The sequence below is a fragment of the Struthio camelus genome, chromosome 9, assembly GCF_040807025.1.
Source record: "Struthio camelus isolate bStrCam1 chromosome 9, bStrCam1.hap1, whole genome shotgun sequence".
NCBI classification, from domain to species: domain Eukaryota; kingdom Metazoa; phylum Chordata; class Aves; order Struthioniformes; family Struthionidae; genus Struthio; species Struthio camelus.
Genome location: NC_090950.1, coordinates 22,403,830 through 22,427,595, shown reverse-complemented (window position 1 = coordinate 22,427,595; position 23,766 = coordinate 22,403,830). Strand labels below are relative to the sequence as shown.

General features: G+C 46.1%; 1 protein-coding gene across 1 annotated transcript in view; it reads left to right on the top strand.

The window, feature by feature from the left end:
* Nucleotides 1-23,766, top strand: part of ABCC5 (ATP binding cassette subfamily C member 5) — a 78,578-nt gene that overhangs the window by 43,824 nt on the left and 10,988 nt on the right. The window contains exons 25-34 of the mRNA XM_068954091.1: nt 101-290; nt 958-1,117; nt 1,571-1,649; nt 2,446-2,559; nt 3,712-3,876; nt 5,149-5,232; nt 19,904-20,044; nt 20,712-20,863; nt 21,318-21,434; nt 22,726-22,961. Of these exons, the coding sequence (XP_068810192.1) occupies nt 101-290; nt 958-1,117; nt 1,571-1,649; nt 2,446-2,559; nt 3,712-3,876; nt 5,149-5,232; nt 19,904-20,044; nt 20,712-20,863; nt 21,318-21,434; nt 22,726-22,961 (1,438 nt within the window). The remainder of the gene's footprint in view (nt 1-100; nt 291-957; nt 1,118-1,570; nt 1,650-2,445; nt 2,560-3,711; nt 3,877-5,148; nt 5,233-19,903; nt 20,045-20,711; nt 20,864-21,317; nt 21,435-22,725; nt 22,962-23,766) is intronic.

Genomic DNA, 23,766 nt, shown 5'->3' with positions numbered 1-23,766 from the left:
GACTCTGCAGGGAAGAACTCCTGCTGAAAGCCGCAGCTGATAATTTTTCCTCTCTGGTGTTTTGTTTACTGGAAACTGGACTTCTGTTTTTGTTTTAAAGACTCTTTCCTTGGAAGCTCCCGCTCGAATTAAGAATAAAACCCCTCCTCTGGACTGGCCCCAGGAAGGTGAAGTTGTTTTTGAAAATGCAGAGATGCGTTACCGAGAGAACCTCCCTCTAGTGCTGAAGAAAGTGTCCTTTACCATCAAACCAAAGGAAAAGATTGGCATTGTGGGACGGACAGGCTCAGGTGAGGAAAAATACTGGGCAGAGTTAAACCGCTGCGTTTACAGAGTGATAACAGAGCTGGGCAGTTATAGTGGTTTTTCTCTCAGTGTCTGAAAGTATTGATTGAATTGATTGTTAGCTGCCCAGGGATGGTTCAGCAGTCTGTCAGTGATGGATTCTGTTCACGTGCATATATGCAAGTAGGATCCTCATAAGCAATAAAAAGAAACAAATTTCCATTCAAAGAGGAGGGTAATCCTGCTATGCCTGAGCCAGTATGCTTATAATACTTAATTAACATCCCAAGCTGTTGATCAGCACGGAACTCTATCTACGGTATGCTTGTTGCACTTTAACTGACTTTCCTCAAAGCTGTTCGTACAGGTGCTGTCAGCTGCTTGTGACTCTTAAGATGTCTTGGACATCTATAACGTAAAGCATCAAAAAACCCAGCGTGCGAGATGGTTTAAATCAGCTTCAAAATGGAGTTTCTAAATTAGCGATGAATATGGCTTAGGAGAAAGGGTTCAGTATTTAAACTTCTACCTGGATTACTTACCAACATTGTTTGCCATCAACTTTATGATGTTTTAAAACACTTCTAGCGTTTCTTACTCCTGATGCTTTTGAAATGCTATCTCATCTCTCTCGGCTGCTATGGCTAGTATCTTTTTCTGTCTCATTTTTAGGGAAATCATCTCTTGGAATGGCACTCTTTCGTCTGGTTGAACTGTCTGGAGGGTGCATTAAAATTGATGGAGTGAAAATAAATGACATTGGTTTAGCAGATCTTCGCAGCAAACTCTCAATAATTCCTCAGGAACCTGTGCTGTTCAGTGGCACTGTGAGGTTAGTGAGATCATAAAATAACATGAAGGACAGAGAGAGCTACCAGCTCATACTGAACTCAAATACTTGCCTGATGAGATGTGTTAATTTGGACATAGCCCTTGAATGCCCATGCTCTGTCTGCCTCTGTTCTCCAATTTTGATACAGAAAAGCAGAGGTATATGGTTTAGCTGACCCAATGCAGAAGTGGGTGTGATCATCCTCTAGGGAACCTTTGCTTTTCCATTAAGCTTGCTTGATATTTTTGCATCTTTGTCTTCCGTTTCTCTACTCTGCTATTTGGCTGCTTTAACCCTAGTGTACTGGGATATCCGATTTCCTTGGCAAGGAAGTCCTCCTGTCAGTGGAGGGCTAGAAGTGAGCTGTCTGTGTGGACGCACGCCCACTGCAGTTTTGCCATTCGTTGCTGAACTAGTACAAGTTCTGATTATGCTTTCTTCTTGCCCTTCTAGGTCAAACTTGGATCCTTTCAATCAATACAGTGAGGAACAAATCTGGGATGCTTTGGAAAGGACTCACATGAAGGAATGTGTAAGTATGATGCGCCCTGTAAGACTTGTTTATGTCTTGGCTTTCAAACGTGTATGTTCTATTGATAGCTACTTCAGAGACATTCAGATAAAGCTCTTTGCACTTTCTTTCTCCCTCACTGGTTATGCTTATACTGATACTGTGAACTTTTTGGAGAAGATACCATGTTTTGGATATGTACTTTTTCAGCACCTAGCATAGCACGGTGTTGCTTCATCACAGGGACTCCTAAAGTCTGTGATATTTCAGAAGTGGTATTTTCCTGGATGTGCCCTTGTTGATAGGTAGGTAGACAGGTGTGCATGCGTATTTACATTTATGAGTGTACACAAACACACATACTGAACTTAAAATCCCTCCTTTGTGAGGACAGATATACCTGCCCTCTGCAACAAGTCTTACTGCCGTGACATTTCCAACTCTTCTTTTTGTGCAAGTTGAATGACATAGGGCTTCAGGTGTGGCTATAGAACGTAGGCTGTAATTTCTGCAGGGACCAGGTTCGCTCTTTGCTCTCGGTAAGAAAGTTGTTGGGGGTTTTTTGTTTTTTATTGAAGGATTGAACGTTTTGTACTTACGACTGAACAAGTCTAATGTTGTATTATTGTTCTAGCGTTATTTGCTTGCTAATAATTTCCCCAGCAGAGAAAGGGTGAGATGGACAACAAAGTGTGGTGGATATTTTGGAACATGAGCAAAATCAGATTTGCAGGAAGAGCAACTATTTGTCTCATGCTGTGGAGATGCAGAAAACCTGTGCAATGCTCTGAGCTTCTCCCCTCTGCTTTCCACACAGGTTGTCCAGCTGCCCATGAAACTTGAATCGGAAGTGATGGAAAACGGGGAAAACTTCTCAGTTGGAGAGAGACAGTTACTGTGCATAGCTAGAGCTCTGCTGCGCCGCTGCAAGGTGAGTATATGGATGGCAGAAAGAGCTGGTGATATCAAAGGGATAGCACTGAGCAGAGCCTGCTTTCTGTGCCGAATTAATTCCCTCTGTCAGAGGAATCTCACCAAAAGTTAGCGCGACTCAGAGGAGAAGGTATAGGGTTTAGAAGAGGCAGGAAGGCATCTGTAGCCATCTTACCAGCTGCTGTAACGTCCTGCCATCAGAAAGATATTGCTTGTTAGTGTTCATAATTGCACGTCAGACAGGCCTAGTGATTTAGCTGCAGTGTCTGTCCCGATACTGATGAGCATCAGATTCTTTCCTTCTTCCACCTTTTGTAAATGTCAGCCAAGCACTTTCCTTCTGCTTGGTATTCCATTAAAATGCAGTTTCCAAGTGGAATTTGGGACCGCTCTGTGCCAGTGAAGTTAAAAAGACTTTTATTGTTTCAGGAGTGGAAGTCAAATAATAACTTCAGTGAAAAAGGACTTTTAATTGGATTGAGACTGGTCAGGACTCTGAGTTAACCATCCTTTTTTCTTAAAAACGTTCCCCATAGTATTTTAAGATTCAATCTGCATCTCTCTTAAAGGACCGCATGGGACGAGTCAGGCTGCTTAGCCGGAATTAGTTTTGCTCTGTAGTAGTTGCCCAAAATAAGTCTAGCGTAGCTTCAACAACAGCACCAAGAGCTTTGTCAAGACAATACTCCAAATCAATGTAGATCTGAGTCTGGGGGGAAAGGTAATTCCTTCCAAACTAAGGCAGCCGTTAAGCCTAACTAGTACTGACTGATTCCAAAAGGAACTGTCGGCACTGAAGCCATGTCAGACTAGTTTATCGGCAGCTTAATCTCAAATACAAATTTTACTGAATGTAAAACCAAAAGTGGCAGAAGCTTGAGGCCCAGGTTGGAACCCAAATGCCTTATATGGCTGCAGGATGTGACCATAAAATGCAAGTGTGATCCATAGGGTAACTTTGTGGAAGGCATTGCATAAGGAAAACTGAAAGGATGTGTTATGAAAACTGCCTTTCTGACTACAGTTCAGTAAGGATTGCCAGTTTTGGCAACTCTTTGTTGTGGTAATTCTTCCCACTCTGCATATTTTTATGTTCAAGGAGGGAAAGAGTTACTATGGAGTAACAGGCAGGATTATCTGCTGCTTTCAGATTTTGATACTGGATGAAGCTACAGCTGCTATGGACACAGAGACTGACTTACTGATTCAGGAGACTATCAGAGAGGCATTCGCAGACTGTACTATGCTGACAATTGCTCACCGCCTGCATACTGTACTGGGCTCTGATCGGATCATGGTGCTAACACAAGGACAGGTAAGCAGAAAAACTTTGTGGCTGCAGTTGCTGGTGCAGTCTGTCTAGTGGAGCCATATGTGTAAGCTGAGCTAAAGGAACAGCTGGTGGTGCACTGTAGAAAATCCTGTGTGTTCATTCACATCCTTGGCCGTAATTTTCCATCAGAGTCAACGATTTGTCTCATTATGACAAGAACAAAGCGGGCAAAATGTTATTTACGTTATGAAAACGTAACGTAAGAGACTTTGAGAAACAGTCTCTTTTTAAACAGTTTTAAAAACACCCTGGGCAGATTAATAATGTAAGCATCTCTGCTGGGGCTCGGTGGCAGTATCCCATTCTTTTCATGAAGTAAGCCTATCAAACAGGCATATGAAAAGTACATCTCCTCCCCTCTTCAGGCTTCCATATGGGGGCTATAAACAGCTAAATCAAGTGTAGGAAGTTTGGCAAGCCTCTTTAAGGGTACAGAAGGCAGAGAAGGAAAAAACCGTAGCATCTGCCTCAATCTGTTCGCTATAGCCGCTGGAGGCTGCTTCCTGCTGGATAGTCCCAGTGTTTGTCTGATGTAGTTTGAAGCATCCCAGGTACAGTATATATGCGTAAACTCACACTCTTACAGCCCTATGTCTCATCTAAACAAGACTTTGTCTCAGAAAGCATTTTTCTGAAATACAGTCTGGATATTCTGAATGTCCCTCGTTCTTGGCAATTTATAGCCTGAGCTTTCTTGGTTCCTTCTTGCTGTTTGTATTCTACTGGCATGCAGAGACTTACCATGCAGTAATAAGGAGACACAAATCTACTTTTGCATCCTAAGTCAGTAGGAAACTAGGAGCCATACTCTGGTTTCATACTCGGGTTGATGCGGGGAGCCAGTCAGGAGCCATCTTTAGTTTTCCAAGGCTGGAGGGAAAGGAATTGGAATTATTTTACTAACGAGGGAATTTCTTGACTTCTCTTAATTGTCCCCGTGTGTATTTGTAGAGTGACATAGTGTTCTTTAAGTAGAAAATGCTGCTTCCTTTATTTTAAATTAGGACAAAAAAAAATCTTAGCACGTCAATAAAATTACAGGACAACCAAAGCAGATTCTTTGTTTCCCCCAAAACAGCATAGCTTTCCAGGAGAAAAGCTTATTGCAGCCTGAAGCCAGACTCTAAATGAGCTTAGGACATTGTCCACTATATTTTGGCTTCTCTAGTATAGTGTCTGTCACAAGTGCAAGGGTGGGAACCCATTTTCTGTTAGATTTTACTAATGAACTTTACCTGCCTTATTTGCTTTTAGGTAGTGGAATTCGACACGCCGTCTGCCCTTCTGGCCAATGAGAACTCACGCTTCTATGCTATGTTTGCTGCTGCGGAGAACAAGGTTGCTGTCAAGGGCTAAAATTCAGGGCAAAGTCACTCTTATTTTGGAGGGCTCCACTCCCTGCCTATGGCAGGCCAGCTCTTCTTCCTCCTTATCCTTCAAGCAGATTATTGCCTTTTCATCTTTTAATTTTTAGCACAATGTGTCAAGCCAGAGTTTTTAAAACCCTGTCAGAAGAAGAATTCTTCATGGTTTTATTACTGTATTTATTCCATAATCATATTACTACATTTTTTTGGTTATTAAATGCACTCTACAAATGGCTCAGGGAGCCATAGTTATAAATGTATCAGAGGCCTATAATGAAGCTTTATACATGTAGCTATATCTATACATAATTCTGTATATAGCCTATATTTACAGTGGAAATGTAAGCTGTTTATTTTATATTAAAATAAGCACTGTATTAATAACAGTGCATATTATTTTCTATCATTTTTGTACAGTTTATGGTACCAGAGATCTGGCTTTGTTATCAGACTGTGTAAGACACCATTTTTGTCTCTTACAGTTGGTCTTTTCCTAGTGCCAGATTTTCTGCGTGTCTGAGTGGAAGTGAAGCTTTGCAATAGTGTCTTTTATTGTCCCATCATTGTTGTCTAGCGCAGGGGAGAAGAGCTCTGTTGTGTAACTCTATTGCATTGTAATTTATCAAAGCTATTTGGAGCATTGCTAATGTTCACCATGGCAGCAGCTGCTGCTTCCCATGATGCTTTCCCAAAGCAGGGTTTTGGTGATCTCCTGAGTGGTCTGGGGAGAGAACCACTTCTGGGTCACGTTAAGGCCTCATTTTCTCAGTGTTCTGATACAGTATTTTTTTTTTTTTTTACTGTATCAGCAGGGTTTATTTTAAAACAAGCGAACCCAAGCTCTTCCTGCTTCGCTGATCCAACACGTGACCAGAATCTAAATGTTCATGGAATGAGCTATAACAAATTAATCATAAGGTTCAAATCATACCCTGTATGCTAGCAGGAAAGCCTTTTCAGAGTTGCTGTAGCTGACTGCCTCTTTTATCTTGAATCTGCTAATGTTCCTCAGAGGTTTAGGTTGGCTTTCACTGGCATGGGTAACACTAACCCGTTGTTCTGCTCACTTATGCTAAGGTTAAATTACATCAATATTTCCTGTTTCTTTATTGCACACTGGTTAAGGAAACAGTCCCCCACCTCAAGTTTTCTGGAACTTTAAACAGGTTCCTGCTGATCAGGATGTAACACTGGTGTAGGACGTTGTTTTCTTACTGTAAAGAGACCTACCTCAGGTTACTGGGTCCTGTGTAGTACGTTACCATGAATCACTGTACACCATCCCTGTTTTATGGGACCTGTGGCCCAGGTGGGCACGGTCACTACTATAATAGCTGTGACTTATTGAATGGTCAGCGTTGCATGTCTTTGTCAACTTGGACATTTTGTAGCCTTAGCATGTTTGCAAAATGTCTCGTTGAGGCAAAAATCTGAAAGGTAAATAAAACTATTTTGGGTTTTGTAAATTTTATTGGCTTAAGTGGTTTATTTTGGGCACATAAATCACTTCTCACCTTTCTGAGCCCTGGGGAACAGTTTTTGCAGGCTGGGTTTCTTCCTTGTCCATGTACTTTCTTTCAGAGCAGAAGTGTTTCTTTCGAAGTGTGGTGGGTTATTTCTGTGCCCTCCAAGATGAGGGTGGTTTGCAATGTTGGGTAGGACATGGAATAATAGTTTATAGTGCAAGTACTCAAGCCAAGTAGCAGGGGGAGGTCAGATGGAATGAAGGTGGTCCTCCTTAGGTCCAGGTTTTTCCACTTGCTTTGCCTAGAGTTGTTACTGTTTATATTAGGACATGTCTGGAAACTCACATTAACAAGTGTCATACTGGAGATCCTGATGGCAAGCATTTCTACCTACCAATACCACAGACAAATTGAAATGTTAACAGTGCTTGGGCTATGGTTTGAAGATAGCAGCGCATGAAGCATCACTTGTTTGTAGTTATCTTTTACCCAGCCCTTGTCCCAAGGAAGAACTAGCTAGCATAAATCTTACCTTGCTTGTGGGCCTGGCACCAAGTTTACGCTGTCCGTAAGAATACACTGGCCACTGTTTTTCTCAATGTTGCCCAATTCAAGGAGCAGAGTGACTGTATATTGTGGTTAAGAAAGGGACAAGTAATAGGTCTACCTCCAAAGAACAGACAGCTAAAGGGGAGTTTTTGGTTGAGTAAGAGCTTGAGGACAAAAAGAGGCTTGGGAGGAGGCATGAGGGAGCAGGGGTGATAGGCCAAAGAAGTCCTGCTTCTTCCCTAAAAGCTGAGTTGGGCAGAATCTGAGGCTGAAGGCTGAATACCCTAAGCAGAGGGAGAGAACATGAGGTGTCTCTGCCTCAGTCTGAAGTTAAAACAGTTCAGTCGTCATTAGCAGCTGTGCCAAGGGCAAGACTGCCTTGGGCACTGCAGAACTGAGTTCACAAATGGATTTCCCTGGAAAAGGAAAGGGGCTAAAGTACCTATTGCTTAAGTGCTGCTGGGGTTAGAGGGTGGCTTCATTTTGCAGCTAACCTGAGCTAATGGAAATCCAGGCAAAAAGGAGCCATCCTGATCTTGTCCTCCTTCTCCTTCCAGGCTGGGAGTTCCTTCCACTTCTCTGATGCCAGCACTGGCTCTTGCCTGGTCCTGCACTGACCCAGTTCAGAAAGCTAACTGGCAGAACATTCACCCTCCAAAAGCATGAATGCTGTACAAAGAAGGGGACAGGAATGCACACCTGGAAGGGAGAAGTGGGGCTGCTCTTTTCAGTAGGTGCTAGCTCTAACACTGGCATAGCTGTGCCATGAAACTGTGCTCAAGATCCAGTGTGCCAAATAGCCGCTTCCCAGTTGCGCTCTCCCAAAAAAGGGAATAGTTTTCTCCTGGTTCAGCAAGCTGAAATGGCTCAACGAGATGTCAAACAAGTGATGGAGATGGAGCAAACAGTCCCCTGTGGGCAGCATGGATTAGCTCAACGACTTCATTAAACTTTAGCCACGGCATTGTTGCTTTGGATAGAAGGAGAAAGCTTGCCAGAGGAAAATGTTCTGTGCGGTATAATCTCTAACCTGCTTTAGCACTTATCTTGCATAGATGGTACAGAAATATTGTTTCTCACAGGGGTAGCAGTTATTTCTTACTGGCTTTTGTCCTGAATCTTGGGAGTAAGCTGAAGCCTGGCTCAGGGCCCTGTGATTGAAGTGGAAGGAAGAAACATCAATAGTTAAAATGAAACTGAAATGTTTCTCTTTTGAAGCATTCTACAAGGGGTTAATGATCCAATTCCTGATAGTGCCCATCATCCTGCTTTAGGTTTATAGGATGGTACGCTGGAAAAGACTTCATCCTGCGAGGGACAGAATGAGACTGCAGAATCAGGCCAGGGTGTTTCCTCAATGAGACCCTGCCCAAAATAGCATCGTTCTTAGTATATAGCAAAGGATATGGACCGAGACCAACAGATGTGCAGCTTGAGAGAGATGCTGTACTGCTCCTGCCCTTGGGAATTTAGTTGCATCAGTTTTGCATTTTCTGTCCACCTGCGATGAGTGCAACTGATCCGGATTTGTTAGCATAAGTTTAGGAACTCTTTTAAAGAGAACGTTCCTAAGATGGCTTATCTAATCCATTTGAAGAGTGGAAACATTGCACTTGCTTGGGACTTAATCAAAATGCCAGTAGGATCCTTCTAAAATTACCCAGTTTGGAGTGCATGTAGATCAGTGTAATTCAGTCCATAGTCAGACCCCGGAGCTGTGCTAGTTTGAACATGTGAGGGACTTCACCTTTATCTGTGGTGAAGATCGCACAAGGTCAGGTCCAAAGGGCCCGTGGCTGTGGTCTGCATGTTGTCCCCAGATGAAACCCAGAGGGAGATCAAGTGATCTTAGTACATTGCTGGGAACAGAACAACTGGGAAAGAAGCACAATTTCTTCAGAAAGTGAATGGGTACAACTGAGATCTAAGGAAGGAGGTATTGGGAGGGAAGAAGCAATGGAGAAAATGGGATTAGTAAGAGGAGGATGTAGAGAGAAAAGATGGCAGGACAGAAAGAGTTCTTCGTAGGGAGAAGGGGATTGAGTGAGGACAACAAATTGCTTCTTGAAGATGCCTCAAAAGAGCAGTGAGAGATGAGGGCGTTACAGCCACCCTGCATCATCAGCCAAAGAGCTTTCCTGAATGTTGCCTTGTACTAAATCATTTTTTAGTGCAGCTGCAGCAGGTGTTCTGCTACAGGCAATCACACAAAGGTTTTCCTCGTAGTCCTGGCTTCAGGTTGGTCTAGGATAATACTGTTTTGTCCCTGTTTTGCCCTTGGTTCAGCTGGAGTCAGCAGCTGCATTGGGTGGTGCCACAGTTTCCACCTTGAGTACAATGATACAGTGGAAACTCAATTGGAAAGTGGTGCAGATGCTGCTGTTGCTGCTGTTAGACTTCAGAGGTTTTTTGAACGTATCACTGGGGGTTCGTTAAACCCACAACCAGCTAATAATTGTTCCTGTGTCATCCAAAAGGCGTGCCTTGGAGACGCAGCACGTGGCTGAGGTAGGCATAGCGTAACAGTGACAATAACTTGCTGAGCAGAAGTGTCAGTGCAGAGATTTCCTGTACGCTGTCTGTGGGCTGTGTGGGGTTCAAATCACACACGGATCCAGCAAACCTCCTTCCTTCCAGACTACTGTCTCCTCGTGTTACCACACAGAGAAACAAGCAGCCATATAAAGCTGATAATTGTGTGGTTTCTGTCTTTTTCCGATTTAGAAAGGCAGCTGTGGATGGTGTGTGATTGTTTGCCTTTAAGAGGAGGAGGTTTGGGGAAAAGTTAAGTATGGCATGTCTGAGTTGGGATCTCAGGGCAGGACGGAGTGAGTGTTGGAGACAGGCGACGATGGACAGCCAGAGTGGGAGAGGAGTTTAGAAAGGGGGTGCTGGGTGCAGGGACACTATTGACAGCCAGATGTGAGGCAGGCATGAAGAGCACGACCAGGGCCAGGATGAGCTGGAAGAGGCTGGGGAAGGGGAAATTTGCAAAGAGCAGCTGGACAGGGGAACCTAGAGCAGGCCCCGGTTGGCGCGAGGGCTGCGTGCGTTTGGGCTGCAGGGAGCCGTGGGGCGGAGGGTTGGGGTTGTTTGTCTTGGAGCTGGGGCGAGGGAAGGTGAAAATGAAGCATTCAGGCTGCGCTCAGAGGAAGCCAGCGCCGGCTGTGAGGCTGCGCAAGGGCCAGGGTGAACTGAGTGGGGCATTGTAGCAGTGCCAGTGGCTGGCCCGGGCGTAGGAGCAGCGGGGACCGGGGTGCCCAGCGGCGCTGGGGAACAGAGCAGTGCTTGTGGAGGGTGCCCCGGGCGTGGGGAGAGGGGGAAGGCCGGGCAGTGTGCGCGCGTCTTGGAAGCTGCCGGGGGGGCGAGAGGGCACGGATAGAGCTGTGAGTGTGCACGGCTGTGTGCTCGGGCTGCCCGGGTGCACAGCGTGAACGTCTGCACGCTGTGGGCTGTGTGTGCACCCTGTGTGTGTGAGGGCACGTGCCGGCCTGTGTTGGAAGGGTGTGAGCTGTTTGTGTGTATGTGCGCGTGTCGGAGGAGTGCACAGCCTGTGTGTGCACGTGGATGTAGCATGTGTGGCTGTTGAGCGCAGGGTGTGTGGCCTGGGTGTATGTGTGTGTGTGTGTGTGTGTGTATGCGTGTGTCAGGAGGGGGTATGTGCAGGAGGCTGTACAGCTTAGTGTGGAGGTGTACGTGCAAGAGGAATGCAGACCCTGCTTGTATGTGGAGAGCGCCAAGCCCCAAGCGTGCATGTAGCAGGAGTGTGCGTGGGCACAGGTGTGTATGCATGGGGGATGGCATGACCCAATTGTACATGTCTGCAGAAGGCGGGGGGGAAGGATGCAAGGTGCACAGCTAGGCATAGGTGTGCTTGCACAAACGTTGTAAGAACCGCAGGCGACGGTAGGTGGGCGGGGGTGCAGGATGGGGTGCGCGCGTGTGTAAGGAGCGCGCTTGGCCCTAGGGGTGCGTGCACAGGTGGCGCGGCTTGGTGTGTGCAGGTAGCAGAGCTGGCCACGGGTGCACACGCACGGCGTGTGCGCGGGGCACAGCGGCCCACGGGTGCGCGTGCACAGGGCGCGCGCCCAGCACACCTGCGCCGGGCGCGCGCCCGGGGAGGGTGGTGGTGGTGCGCGCCCCCGCTGCGCGCGCAGCCGGCGGGGCGGGGCGCTGCCCTCGAGCGCCCCCCGCTGGCGCGGCGCGGCGCCGCCTGGCGGCCGAGGCCGCGGTGGCTGTTCCGGGCCCGGGCCCTGCGCTCGCCTCGGCCGGTGCCGCGCGGGGCCTGCGCGGCCCCTTCCCCCCCCCCCCTCCCCGCCCCGGTCCCTCCGGCCGCCGGGGCCTCCCTCCTCCCCGCCCGCCCATGGATTTCACATAGCAGCAGCGGCCGCCGCCTCCTCCTCCTCCTCCGCCGCCGCTCCATGGCGGCTCCGGCTCCGCGGCCGCCCGGCCTGTGCTGCTGCCGCAAGGGGTCCCCGGGCGGGCCGGAGGCGCCGCCGGCCCCGCCGCCGCCTCCCGAGCCGCCGCCGGACGTGGCGTCGGCCTCCAGCTCGCAGCTCTTCAGCCTCCGCCACCTGCACCTGGGGCTGGAGCTGCGGCCCGAGGCGCGGGCGCTGGCGGGCTGCCTGGTGCTGGAGCTCTGCGCCCTGCGGCCGCAGCCCCGCGCCCTGGTGCTGGACGTCCACCCGGCCTTGCGCGTCCTCTCGGCCGCCTACCGCCGCGCCGCGGCCGGCGAAGCGCCCTGCTCCTTCGCCTTCTCGCCCGCCGAGGCCGCCGCCGCCGCCGCCGCCCCGGCCCCGCTGCCCCCGCCGCCCTGCCCGTCGCCGGCGCCGCCGCCCTGCGCGCCGCCCTGCGCCGCCAACCCGCCCTCCACCACCACCTTCCTCTCGGCGCCCTGCATCGCCGCCGGGCCGCTGCCCGCCGCGCCCGCGGGGGAGCCGCCCGCCAGCCCGCCGCCCGCCGCCGACCCGCCGCCGCCGCTGCCCCTCTTCGCCCAGCCGCCGTGCGCCGCCTGCCCGCTCGGCTTCCGGGTGGACCCCTTCACCGACTACGGCTCGTCCCTCACCGTCTCCCTACCCGCCGCCCTCCAGCCGCACCAGCCCTTCCAGATCATCGTCCGCTACACCACCGCCGACGGCCCCGCCGTGAGTACCGCGCCGCGGGCAGCGCCCCGCGCCGCCATGGCGGCCGCCCGGCCCGCCTCAGGGGGGCCCCCCGCCCCTCCCCGCCCTCCGCGGCCCTCCGGGCCTGGCCAGGCCCCAGCGGCTCCGCGGCTGCGAGGGCCGGGGCCGGGGGTGGGGCGGGGGGGGCCGAAGAAGCGGGCCACGGTGCCTCGCAGCGTGGCATCTGCCCGCGCTGGCTGGTTTCCTCGACGTGCTGCGATGTGGAAAAAAGCCTCGGCTCCGCCGCCGTCACCGCGGCCCCGCTCAGCGTTTCGCTGTCGAGTTTCTCCTCTTATGTCCCCCCCCCCCCCCGGTCCCCTCCGCTCCTCTCCTCGCTTGACAGCCAGGCTTGGGCTTGTAAAGCAACATCCGTGCCCTTCCGGCTGCCGCCGCCGCGCTCGCCCCGCTCCGTGGGGCCCGTCTGCTGCCCGCCGCAGCGAGGAGGGTGCAGCCTTTCGCCGCCCTGCGCGGATCGCCAGCCTCCTGCAGAAGTGATGCTCGCGCCCGCTGAGCTGCTCGCCCTTCTGTCTCTGCCGCTGTGGCCCTCCAGACCGCTCGTCGCTGATCAGGATAGTCGCGTTAAAGTTTCCTATCCTTAAAGCGCCTTGTAGTTGTTGGCAAGGAACGTGAAGTGTTTAAATCTCCTGCCCCGTCTGAATTCTTCAGGAGAAGTTACATAATCTGCAAATGAATCAGTTTTCGTTTGCTTTTTTGCCAGATGATTACAAAATCAGGCCTTACGCACCTCGGTTTACATTCTAACCAGCAATAGTCAGAAGCTTTCAGAAGAGCAGAGGGAGGTTCCGCTTATTTCTACACGTTATCGCTGGAAAAAAGATGAGAAAAGGCCCAAAGCACCCATCAAGATGTGGCCCTGGGAGGTGCTTGCTTGTCTCTGTTGATTAGCCCTTCTCAGAAGTGAGATATTTTGTAAATTCCGTTGCTTACTTTAAATCCCTGATACTTAGAAACACTTTAATCCCGATCTTTTTAGATACTGTCTGGTGGATCTTGAGTTTTTAAGAGGTTATGACAGCAAAAATATAAAAGTAAGCACTGGAATGTCAGCTCTCTTGCTGTATAGTCTGTTCTAGTTGGGAATTGAACTAAAGCGGCTTGGTCATGTGGTTCACGAGCCTTTTTGCAAAAGGAATGATGTTTCCTGAGATCTTCGCAGCTTTGATGTCTCTGTATTACCTAATAGATTTGAATCTCAGCCCGCTGGTTTGATATTACTGTTGCATTGGTCCAAGCTAGCAAACCTGTGGATCTGTTTGCCCTCCTTAAATAAACTGTAGTAGTCAAGAACTGAACGTATCAGTATATCTCCTTGGCCGTTCTGTGATTCTGTATCACGTTGGAGTAACTAAATAGCCTGTATATACTGGACCATGAATTTATGAAAAGAACAGGTTGCTGAATAGAATGAGTTTGCCAGATCTTTTTCTATCTAAATTTAATACTACGTTGAAACCCACAAAAGGAATTCAATCTTCAGAATGATCTGGACAGTTTTAGTATGTTGGCTCAGTTGGAAGAGCGATTCCACATGCAATTTTTCTTACTGATAAATGTTTTCTTCTGTTATAAATACATTGACCTTTAAAGTGCTGCACCTTCCTTAAAAAGGAAACATGAGATGAAATTCTGGCACCTTTTTAATTATAACCCCCTTGTTAAGTGAGGATATTGTTTCTTTTTACCTCTGTAGAGGTCCTTGTCTTAATGTTTTCTTGTACAGTACGTCCTTGTCTTAATGTTTTTTTGTACAGTACTTTGCTGTATCTTCTCTGCACTGAAGAGAAATGTTGGAGCTGTCTTTCAGGGACCATAATGCACTCAGAAGATTCTCCTTATTCTTGCAGTTTTATGGAGAAGCCTGCTTGTTTTGCCCTCTCGGTGCTCTGTTTATGGTGGAAGGCTTTAAAGCTGGATGTAGCTGTGCGCTGTAGAATCGTTCTTGGTCTGGCTGAGCCGAACTTCCTGCAGTACCTAATACTGTACTCCCCTCCTCTTGAACAAGCTGTTTTCTCCTGGGTTTTGCCAGCTCTGTTGACAGTTGTCCTGCTGTGTGTGTATCGAGAAATGATCTCAGATGCAACGGAATCCTAATCTGAGACTTTGCATTAGAAACGATCTGAAAACCACTGGAAGTGCAGAGCGCTGATGTGATGTTCGTTTAGTTTCACCTTGCTTCAGTATGCTGTCTCCTTGACCCTGTACACAATCCAGCGTGAAGGTTGCATATTTGAGGATGCTGGGAGCAGAGCATTTTTTCCATTCCCACTGTTGTTTGTCTTGCTTCCTTGGGTCAGATGTGAGCTAGCTATTCTTCATCCTGTCTTTCAAAGTCTTTATTGTACCTTTAATGGCACGCACTGCTTCAGTTGAAATGAAGCTACAAGGACTAGCGTCAAAAGATTATTGATGATTACAAAGTCAGGGGCATGCACTGCCCTTTTTCAAGTGATACTGAAAAGGAGAGGCAGGCATGCTTGCTGACATAAATTGGGCCATGTTTTCTAGCTTGCACCTTGTTATTGTAGATACTGGCAAAATATTTGTTCTGGAGTAGCACCTGTTCCACTCCTTAACATTTTTTTGAGCACTTTGAGCCATCTTTTTGGCTCCAAAGCTTTTTGGTGCTGTTGTAGTGCTATTTGGCAGTGCTGTTTTTTCAGCCTAGTGTTGCACTTCAATAGATGTGAGTAACTCGTGTGCGTGTAAGGGTGGGCCGGTTTATGTTCACACCTAGTATGTTTCCTCACAGTCTCTTTTCTCTGTACAAGTGAAGCAACTTTACCGTGTCAGACCTCTTTCTTCTACAAGTTCTATCTTCTCGGGCCTTTCTCTGAATATGATTTTTTTTTTTTTTGTCAGGGTTTATTTTCTGTGGGACCCTTAGCATACTTGTGGGACCTAAGAACAGTAAATGAATGTCCAATAAAGACATATTAGCAGCAAGATCACTGAAGCAGATAGTAGTCTGTTTAAAATTGGAATCCTGTTGCCTTGATAAACTTGGTTTGAGCCATCTGGATATGTTTTTGGAGCGTCCATTATTTCCCATGTAGAGGAAGGAGCCAAGATCACTGGTGTTTGGACGCTGAGAGACAGCTGAGAGATTAAATCTGCTTTTCACAGGGCGTTCCAGCTCCCCGTGCTGTTAGGAAACCACATGCTCTGTACATCACCTTTTCACGTCAGAAGACTGTCTTAAACATTGTGCATCTCTCATGGTGTGGGCTGAAGGCACGCACTGATCAGGTGTGCCGGTGAGATTAGCCCAGCTCCTCCTTCCTCTCCCCTGCCTCTTACTTCTCAGTACTATGGATATTGTTTCATAAGATTTTTTCCTTACCCAGAGAGAAAAATCTATATGTCTCTCTTCTCCCACTGTGTCGTGCCTCTGATTTGGCGGTGGTTATATTAACACCAGTGCTGTTTTCTTTCCATGAAAGCCTTAAATACAAACCCTGGCCTGTTCTGCTGTGAAGAGTGATAGCATTTCCTCATCTTGATGGTTTAGCAAGATCTCAGGCTAGCCCTTTTTGCAGGGCTGGAAGCTTCCCTGTTGCTCCATTAGAGTTGTCCTGATTCTTCAGTTCTCTTAGAGTGACTTGCTCTCTAGGTTTGCCTCTTCTGTCATGACCTCTACATCTCAGATATGCAGTTTACTTTGTAATCAGGTGGAATAGTCTGTTGTTTTTCACTGGAGTAGAAGCTGTGGCATTGCCTCTCTTCTGAGGACCTCGATTCATAATACACAGGTGGTAGGTAACAAGGAGAGATTTTAAAATTGAAAGCAGCTCAGCTAGTTGCCTTTGGCATTTGCCAGATTTGCATAAAAAGTTGTACTAGAAGCCAACAAAAAATGATGTTCTAGGTTGGTGCGCTATAAATTGTGCACTACTTTGCAGTACGTAAAGGGGCAGGGGGAAACCTGAACTGTCCAAAGCCACCTTTTTTTCAGCAGCAGGAGTAAGAGGCAGTTGTAACCTAGCTGTTCTCATGGCATATTTTAACGTTTGAAACAGCTACTCTCCTGTAGGCGTGGAAAAACTATATGAAAATGATGAACGTTATGATGTGTTCCTAGGGGGAACACAGGAGGGATTTGGATGTAGAGTAGGTGATACGGCCCCAGATTCTGCTCTACTCCCCTGAGCCGTTCCCTGCTACTTGCGCTTTCTGCGACGCTGCTTCTACTCGTTTTCGCCAGTCTGTAGTCTTGCCTCTGTCCAGCAGCATAGCCTGATCTATTTATATTACAGATCTATTTATATTGTTTCAGGATAACTGTCATCATTGTTCCAAGTGTATCTGGAAAGAGAGACTGAGGCTTGCTATGTAGCAGCAGACATTAGGAAACAGGGAAAAAATACTTCATCCTCTGCACAAGTTTTTTCCTCTTGGCCCGTGGGACTGAGACTGGTGCTTCGTTTAACTTCAACCAAATGTCAAATAAAGGGTGACTGGTTGAAAAGAAATTGTCCTTAATTTATGGAGTTTCTTGTAAACAAGAATCAACTTCCCAGTTCCCTTTTGCTTCCTGCTTATGTTTTCTTCCTGTGCTGGTCAGAGAGAACTTCCCCTTTGTCTCTCTGCTTTAAAGACATCGTCGGTCAATCCTTTTTCCTTCCTACTCTAGTGTTGTTACTTAGTTCTAGTGACACCTTACCTCTGTTTTCTTTGTTGGCCTTTTCTGTCTCTCAAAAAGCAAAGGAGACAGAACCTTTTGAAGGTGAGTGTTCAGCAAGACCAACAAAACAAACTGTAAATTGTGATGTGAGCACAAAAAGGCTGATCGGAGGAGTGTTTCTAAAATGCTGGCAATGGGACAGATCTTTAGCATCATATTTTCAGAGCTTCCTTCCTGGATCCTTAGCTCTCATGGTATAAGTAAGGCACATTTCTTCCCCTCTGTTCAGCCCTGGTGAGGCCACATCCAGAGTACTGTGTGCAGTTCTGGGCTCCCCAGTACAAGAGAGACATGGCGCTCCTGGAGCGAGTCCAGTGGAGGGCTACAAAGGTGATTAGGGGACCGGAGCATCTTTCCTATGAGGAAAGGCTGAGAGAGCTGGGCCTGCTCAGCCTGGAGAAGAGAAAACTGAGGGGGGAGCTCATCAATGTATACAAATATCTAAAGGGAGGGAGTGAAGAGGATGGGATAGTCAGTGGTGCCCAGCAACAGGACAAGAAGTAATGGGCACAAACTGAAACACAGGAAATTTGGTCTGAACCTGAGGACAAACTTCTTTCCTGTGAGGGTGACTGAGCACTGGAACAGGTCGCCCAGAGAGGCTGTGGGGTCGTCTTCTCTGGAGATATTCAAAACCCGCCTGGACGCGATCCTGTGCAACGTGCTCTAGAGGACCCTGCTAGCAAGGGGGTCGGACTAGATGATCTCCAGAGGTCTCTCCCAACCTTGGCCATTCTGTGATTCTGTGATATGTCCGGCCTGAAACAGAAGGGGTAATCTTAAAACAAGTTCCAAGTAGAGAATGTTGCTCTGAGATTAATTTTACTTTTAGATAAAGGTTTTAAGTTTTGTTGGTGCCTCTCACCTCAAAGAAAATATTTTCCAGTGCAAGCGTATACAGAACTTACATTTTATGTGAAAGTGTGTTCTGGGCAGAAGCTTTTAGTTTCAAACTGGTGATTTTAATGAGGCATTTGTCCCCAAATGGCCTGTGGAATAGCTACCTCCAGTTCCATAATGTCATATCGTAGAGAAGATACCCATTCCCATGAAATACAATAGAGTGGAAGGTGGTAGCTATATGGGGCACCTCATCTAGGATGTAGGGATTTGGGCAGTGACATGCTGAAATACAGCACGTGGACTTGAATAGTCTTGTAGTCCTAACTCTCACATGTAAGTGAGGCAAGGTGTGTCAGGAGAAGGGGTGCTTTAAATAGGCCTGAAGGATTGAAACAGAAGTGGTAATTTTAAAACAAATTCCACATCGAGAATGATGCTCTGAGATTAATTTTACTTTTAAATAAGTATTTTGAATTGTGTTAGTGCCTCTCGCCCCCAAAAAGCATTTCCTACTGGAAGCGTAAGCCTCCATACGAAGGACTGAAAGCTGCTGAAAGTAGGTTTCCTTTCCATACCTTATACTGATCCCTAGGGCTTCTGCTGAAACAGATGATTTGGGAGAGGACCACAGCGGTGTCTGAGAAGAAGGGTCTAAAGGCAAGGGAAGAAGATAACAAAGAATAACAGAGGGAGAGAGAGAGAAGAGAAGCCTCTGACTTCTAGAAGGTGGAGAGGTTAACTGGGGACAGTAGGCGACAGCACTGTAATACGCCATTAAACCAGGAGCAGACCTAATACCCAGGCATCTCTTTCTAAGTATTTCATTGCTTTCTCTTGAGGATCAGAACTGAACTAGTGCCTGTGCTAACTGCTGTTCCTTAAATTCAGATTTATTGGTTACTGTGATCTAAGAATTCAGCAGGCTCAAAAGCTTTAGTCCTTGTGCTTGACTGTTCCTAAGACTTCCAGTGGCTCCAACATTATGGCAAGTTTCATAATCGTTAAAATTTTCCATAAAAGTTCAGCTCCAGAGTTGTAGAATTACAAGAAAATCCTTATTTAAAATTGTTCCCTGCGCTTCAAAGTTGGGGGCAGGGAGCAAGTGAAAGCACAAATACTACATGTGAAATAGAAAAACTCAAAAGGCAAATAGTTGCACTTCTTCATATTATTTGTAATCTCTTCTAATGATTTGCTGAGGACCCACTGATTATATATTTGCAGTTTGATACCAAAAATAAGGACATACTCAGTGGTGTGGGTTTTTTTTTTTGCTTTTTTTTTGTGACCACCCAGAATCTCCTATCTGCTCTGTAAAAAGAGGCCTCCAGTGTCACTAACCAGATGTTTCTTACATATGCTGCCTCTTTTGCATAGTGTCAAAATGTTTGGTGCTTCAGCCAGAAGGGCACTGTCAGGGTCAGAGATAATGTTGTGTACACTGTTCGGCCTTGTTTTTTTTTTTTTTTTTTTTTTTTTCCAGCTTGCACTACCTGACCCCTACTACTCCCGTTCACGTTGAATAATAACATGAAGGTATTCAGGGTACTCCCTCTGAGAAGAAAGTCACATGGATGTTTGTTAGGGACCTGTTATTAATCAAGCAAACCAATATAACAGAAATAGTGGGGCTAGGGCTGGAAGATGTTATGTTGTGCAATACCACTTGCTGTGCAGACAGTGAAAAGTTACTCTGAGCAGTCGTGGTGAATAAACAGGAGTAGGAAGGTGGCTTCTTAGAAATGGAAATGTGTCCTATGCTAGATATGCATCTGGGGAGCTAATGGTTAGCTAAACAGTTGGGGAGTCTCTCCTTCCTAGCAATCCTCTTGATTCCTTTTTTTTTTTTTTTTGACGTTCATTCCTTCCACCTTTCCATTTTGTGCCTTTCCCTCACCTCTTGATACAATGTTCCAACAGATTTGGTGGCTGGATCCAGAATTGACGTATGGCAACGCCAAGCCATTTGTCTTCACGCAGGGCCACTCAGTGTGTAACCGGTCTTTCTTCCCCTGCTTTGATACACCAGCAGTGAAATGCACCTATTCAGCTACTGTTAAGGTAAGCGACTGAATTGATACAAAGGGTTAAGCGGGCACTTTGCTGCCCTTATCTTGTGAAAGCATAGTTATGTTGTGTATGTAAGTTTTATATAAAATATTGTATTAGTTATGATATATAGTGACATAAAAATATGAGATTTTTAGATCTCGTAGTCTGGTTCTTCAAACGAAAACACAGTAGTGTCATAAAAGTGATTGTGTTGCCTGTCACACTTGGGGCTCGCGTTCTCAGAACTCCACAATGGAAAAATAACCCTATAATGGATAATACGAAAGAGAGAATTTGGTTGTTCACTTCCAGCAGTGGTTATTGATAAACAATTTTTTAAAATTTGAATATTGTCAGATTGTGTTTTTAAACAATTCTTGGGAGGACAAAACACCTTTTTGATGAAAGCAGCATCAAATAATGTTGCGTTTTGGGTAGATGAAATCATTTGATATGAGTGCCCATACAATTGAGCATTAATATGTTTGACTGATACATTTTTACAGGGGGTAGATTGTGGTACCAAAAAACATAAAAGTCTTAGATTTTATATGTTATCGAAATTATTATTTTTTCATCCATTCCTAAAAGGATATACATTAAAAAAGAGATCTATGATATAGTTCCTTGGCTGTGGTCATCTAGTGAGTTGGTGTGTATGATGTTGCTCTTTCAGGCTCCAGCAGGCATCCAGGTGTTAATGAGTGCCACTCAAAGTACCTACTTAGAAGAGGAAGGTGTATACCAGTTTTACATGGAATATCCAGTTCCTGCCTACCTAGTGGCCCTGGTGGCAGGAGATCTTATACATGCAGACATAGGTCCAAGGTAAGATTTGCAGCCAGTTAATTCTGCTTTTCGGGTCCCTGTGGAGTGCTGCGAGGCTATCTGTGGTAAATACTTTGAGTCATTGCTAAGGGAACAGTTGGGACCAAAAGCTGTGACCCTTCAGAGAGCTTGAGCTTTATTTCGATGTATGGAATTTTACAACCTTGCACTATAAGGTGAAGGAGATTACTTTTTCATAGATATTTCGTATTGCCCCCCCCTTAGCCATTACAGCTACTTGCCTTATTGTATTAAGGCTATTCGCATGATCTTTGAATCGATGATCATCCTTTGCTGTGTGTTCACAGATCGTCAGCCTAAAGAAGGCTTGACTGAGGTGAGACCTCTTAGCAATATTTTCATACACAGAAGCGTGGTAAGAAGGTAGGCTATTCTGTATGAGAGATAACTTGGTTTATGGAAGTATTGTGTGATGTTTTCTGTTTTCTGACAGGAGCAGAGTGTGGGCAGAGCCTTGCCTGCTGCCAACAGCCATCAGCAAGCTTTCTGGTATGGTAGAGCGCTGGTTGAGCGCGGCAGAGAGTCTGTATGGCCCATATATATGGGGAAGGTGAGCTTAATAAGTCTCCCAGGAATGTGTAATGAGAACAAAATAAAGTAAGCTAAGAAATGATAGTGCTTCCTCTTTACAAAGAGGAAAGCAGGAAAATCAGCCTCTCATTGGTGACACTGTAATAGTCAGAAACAAACTCTGTAGTTTTGGCTCTCCGTTTGACAGAGGGGAGCATGGAAGCAGGGTGGTGTTCTGCTGAGTATAGTGGGCAGAACTGGAGGTTTCTAAACACTGCATCTTTCCTGAGGAGGGAAGTGAGGATTTTTGGGTTTTTTTGTTTTAAACTGTAGTGTTTTGTGATGTAGATCCAACACTGGGCTGGACACCATTTAAAGGGTATAGTGGGTTTGTTTATTTTTAGATTTGATCCTTTCATTTGGTACTTGATGTGTGATACGCTTATTGAAGTATCCCTGAGGATGTTGAAAACTTGACTCCATAAAGATTCATTGACAGTCTTAATACCTAAAAATGATGCTTATCATGCATAAAGTTAAGCATGACTGTGATTTGATAGCATTAAAAGAGCATGTTTTTGAGAGAATTTTTTCATTCTTTGGGTGGGAGAAAATGTTTATAAAGGCTTCCTATATTCCTTTCCTAAAGGTAAGCAGGAAGAAAGTGTGTGTGGGGGGGAGGGTTTTGTTGTTGTTGTTTTTACTCTTCCCCCTTAAAAAAAAAAAAAACCCACAAAATGTTGTTTCAAATACTCTGAGAACAAGGCACAGCATGCCGGTGCCGATCATTGGTGGAGAAATTTAGAAAATGAAGCAAACGATATTGTTACATTCTGAACCAGATGGAGTAGAGTTATTGTGCTGACCCTACAGGCCCACCAGATCAGTTCAACCACTCTACAGCTTCCCAGCTTCTCTTTTTGCTGGGAGCCTTTTGGGATGGGGCAAGGATTTGCCTATGTATGTGGGCAGTGCATGTAGAGTAAACTTGGTGGTTCTGGCTATTAGACATACAAATTGTGATCACTTTGCATACATGAAGGGAGCCTGATGCTTCTGGTAACTGTTGGACCTGCTGCACATGAAAAGAACGTCTAGTTTTATGTCCAAAGCGTGCAGCTCCTTGGCCAACAGAATACAGTCTGTGATCCCCCTGATCAGAAGAATTAGGCATCACTGGCCTAGAAAGTTTGTGCGTGGAATCACAAAACTGTCAGAAGAGCTTTCCCTAAGCAAAAAATATGTTTCTGTGTATGTCTTTTGAAATAGCTATAATTTACCTTTCTCCTCTCTCCCTCTCTCTCTCTTTCTCCCCCCCCCCCTAATTTTAGATATGACATTGTTTTTCTTCCTCCATCCTTCCCTATTGTTGCCATGGAAAACCCATGCCTGACCTTCATCATTTCTTCCATTCTGGAGAGCGATGAGTTTCTAATTATTGATGTCATTCATGAAGTTGCCCACAGCTGGTTTGGAAACGCAGTCACCAATGCTACTTGGGAAGAGATGTGGCTGAGCGAGGGGCTAGCCACATATGCCCAGCGCCGGATCACCACTGAGACCTATGGTATAGCTGCAGAAGTGTTTTTCCTTATGATGTGTCTAATCAATAATTGAAAGTTGATTGCATAGAATATTTGCCTTGGGAGCTTCAAAGTCTGTAGGAAGCTGTTTTTCTTTTGTTGTTCTGGAACAGGCATGGCCCTAGATTTTGCACTGACCATCTTGGATACTTAGGATATGAGATTTGTTTGGCCTTAGGTGGAATCGATACTTGATATGTAGTAGAGGGGTTGGTTGAAACATGTACAGTGTTACAAGGAGGTTCGTAGGAATTTTGGAATTACTGTTCTATACCAGGCAGGGATTCATCTGTCAGACCAAGGTGAATAGAGAAAGAGATGTAAGAAATCTTCAGAGAAAGATGTAAGAAATCTTATTATAGTTACATTGTGAAATAGCTGTCCTCTGAACAAGTATCCTTCTAATGCTGGTCAGCTAGTGGTTAGCTACTGTTGGAAAGAATGATGGTATCAAATAAAATGTACACATCTGCCTAGCTAACTGTTTATCTCTCTGAGGCTCTCTGTAGAATCATAGAACCCAGCCTTTTACCTATTGTATCAGTGAATTTACAGGTCAATTGTGTGGTAGTGTCTTTAGAATATATAAATCATTCTTATTGCCTTTCAGTTTAATTGGACTTTTCTTAAAGCGATTAATAGGAATGTACGTTTCTACTCTGTCCTGGTATTTTCTTAAGTCTGTACCGTGTGTATTCTTGTGTTTTTTCTTAAATGATCTTATTCTGTTTCACCTGCCTAAAAATCTTGGCAGCAAGAGTGTTTAGAAGGATACCTTTGTTTATTTTT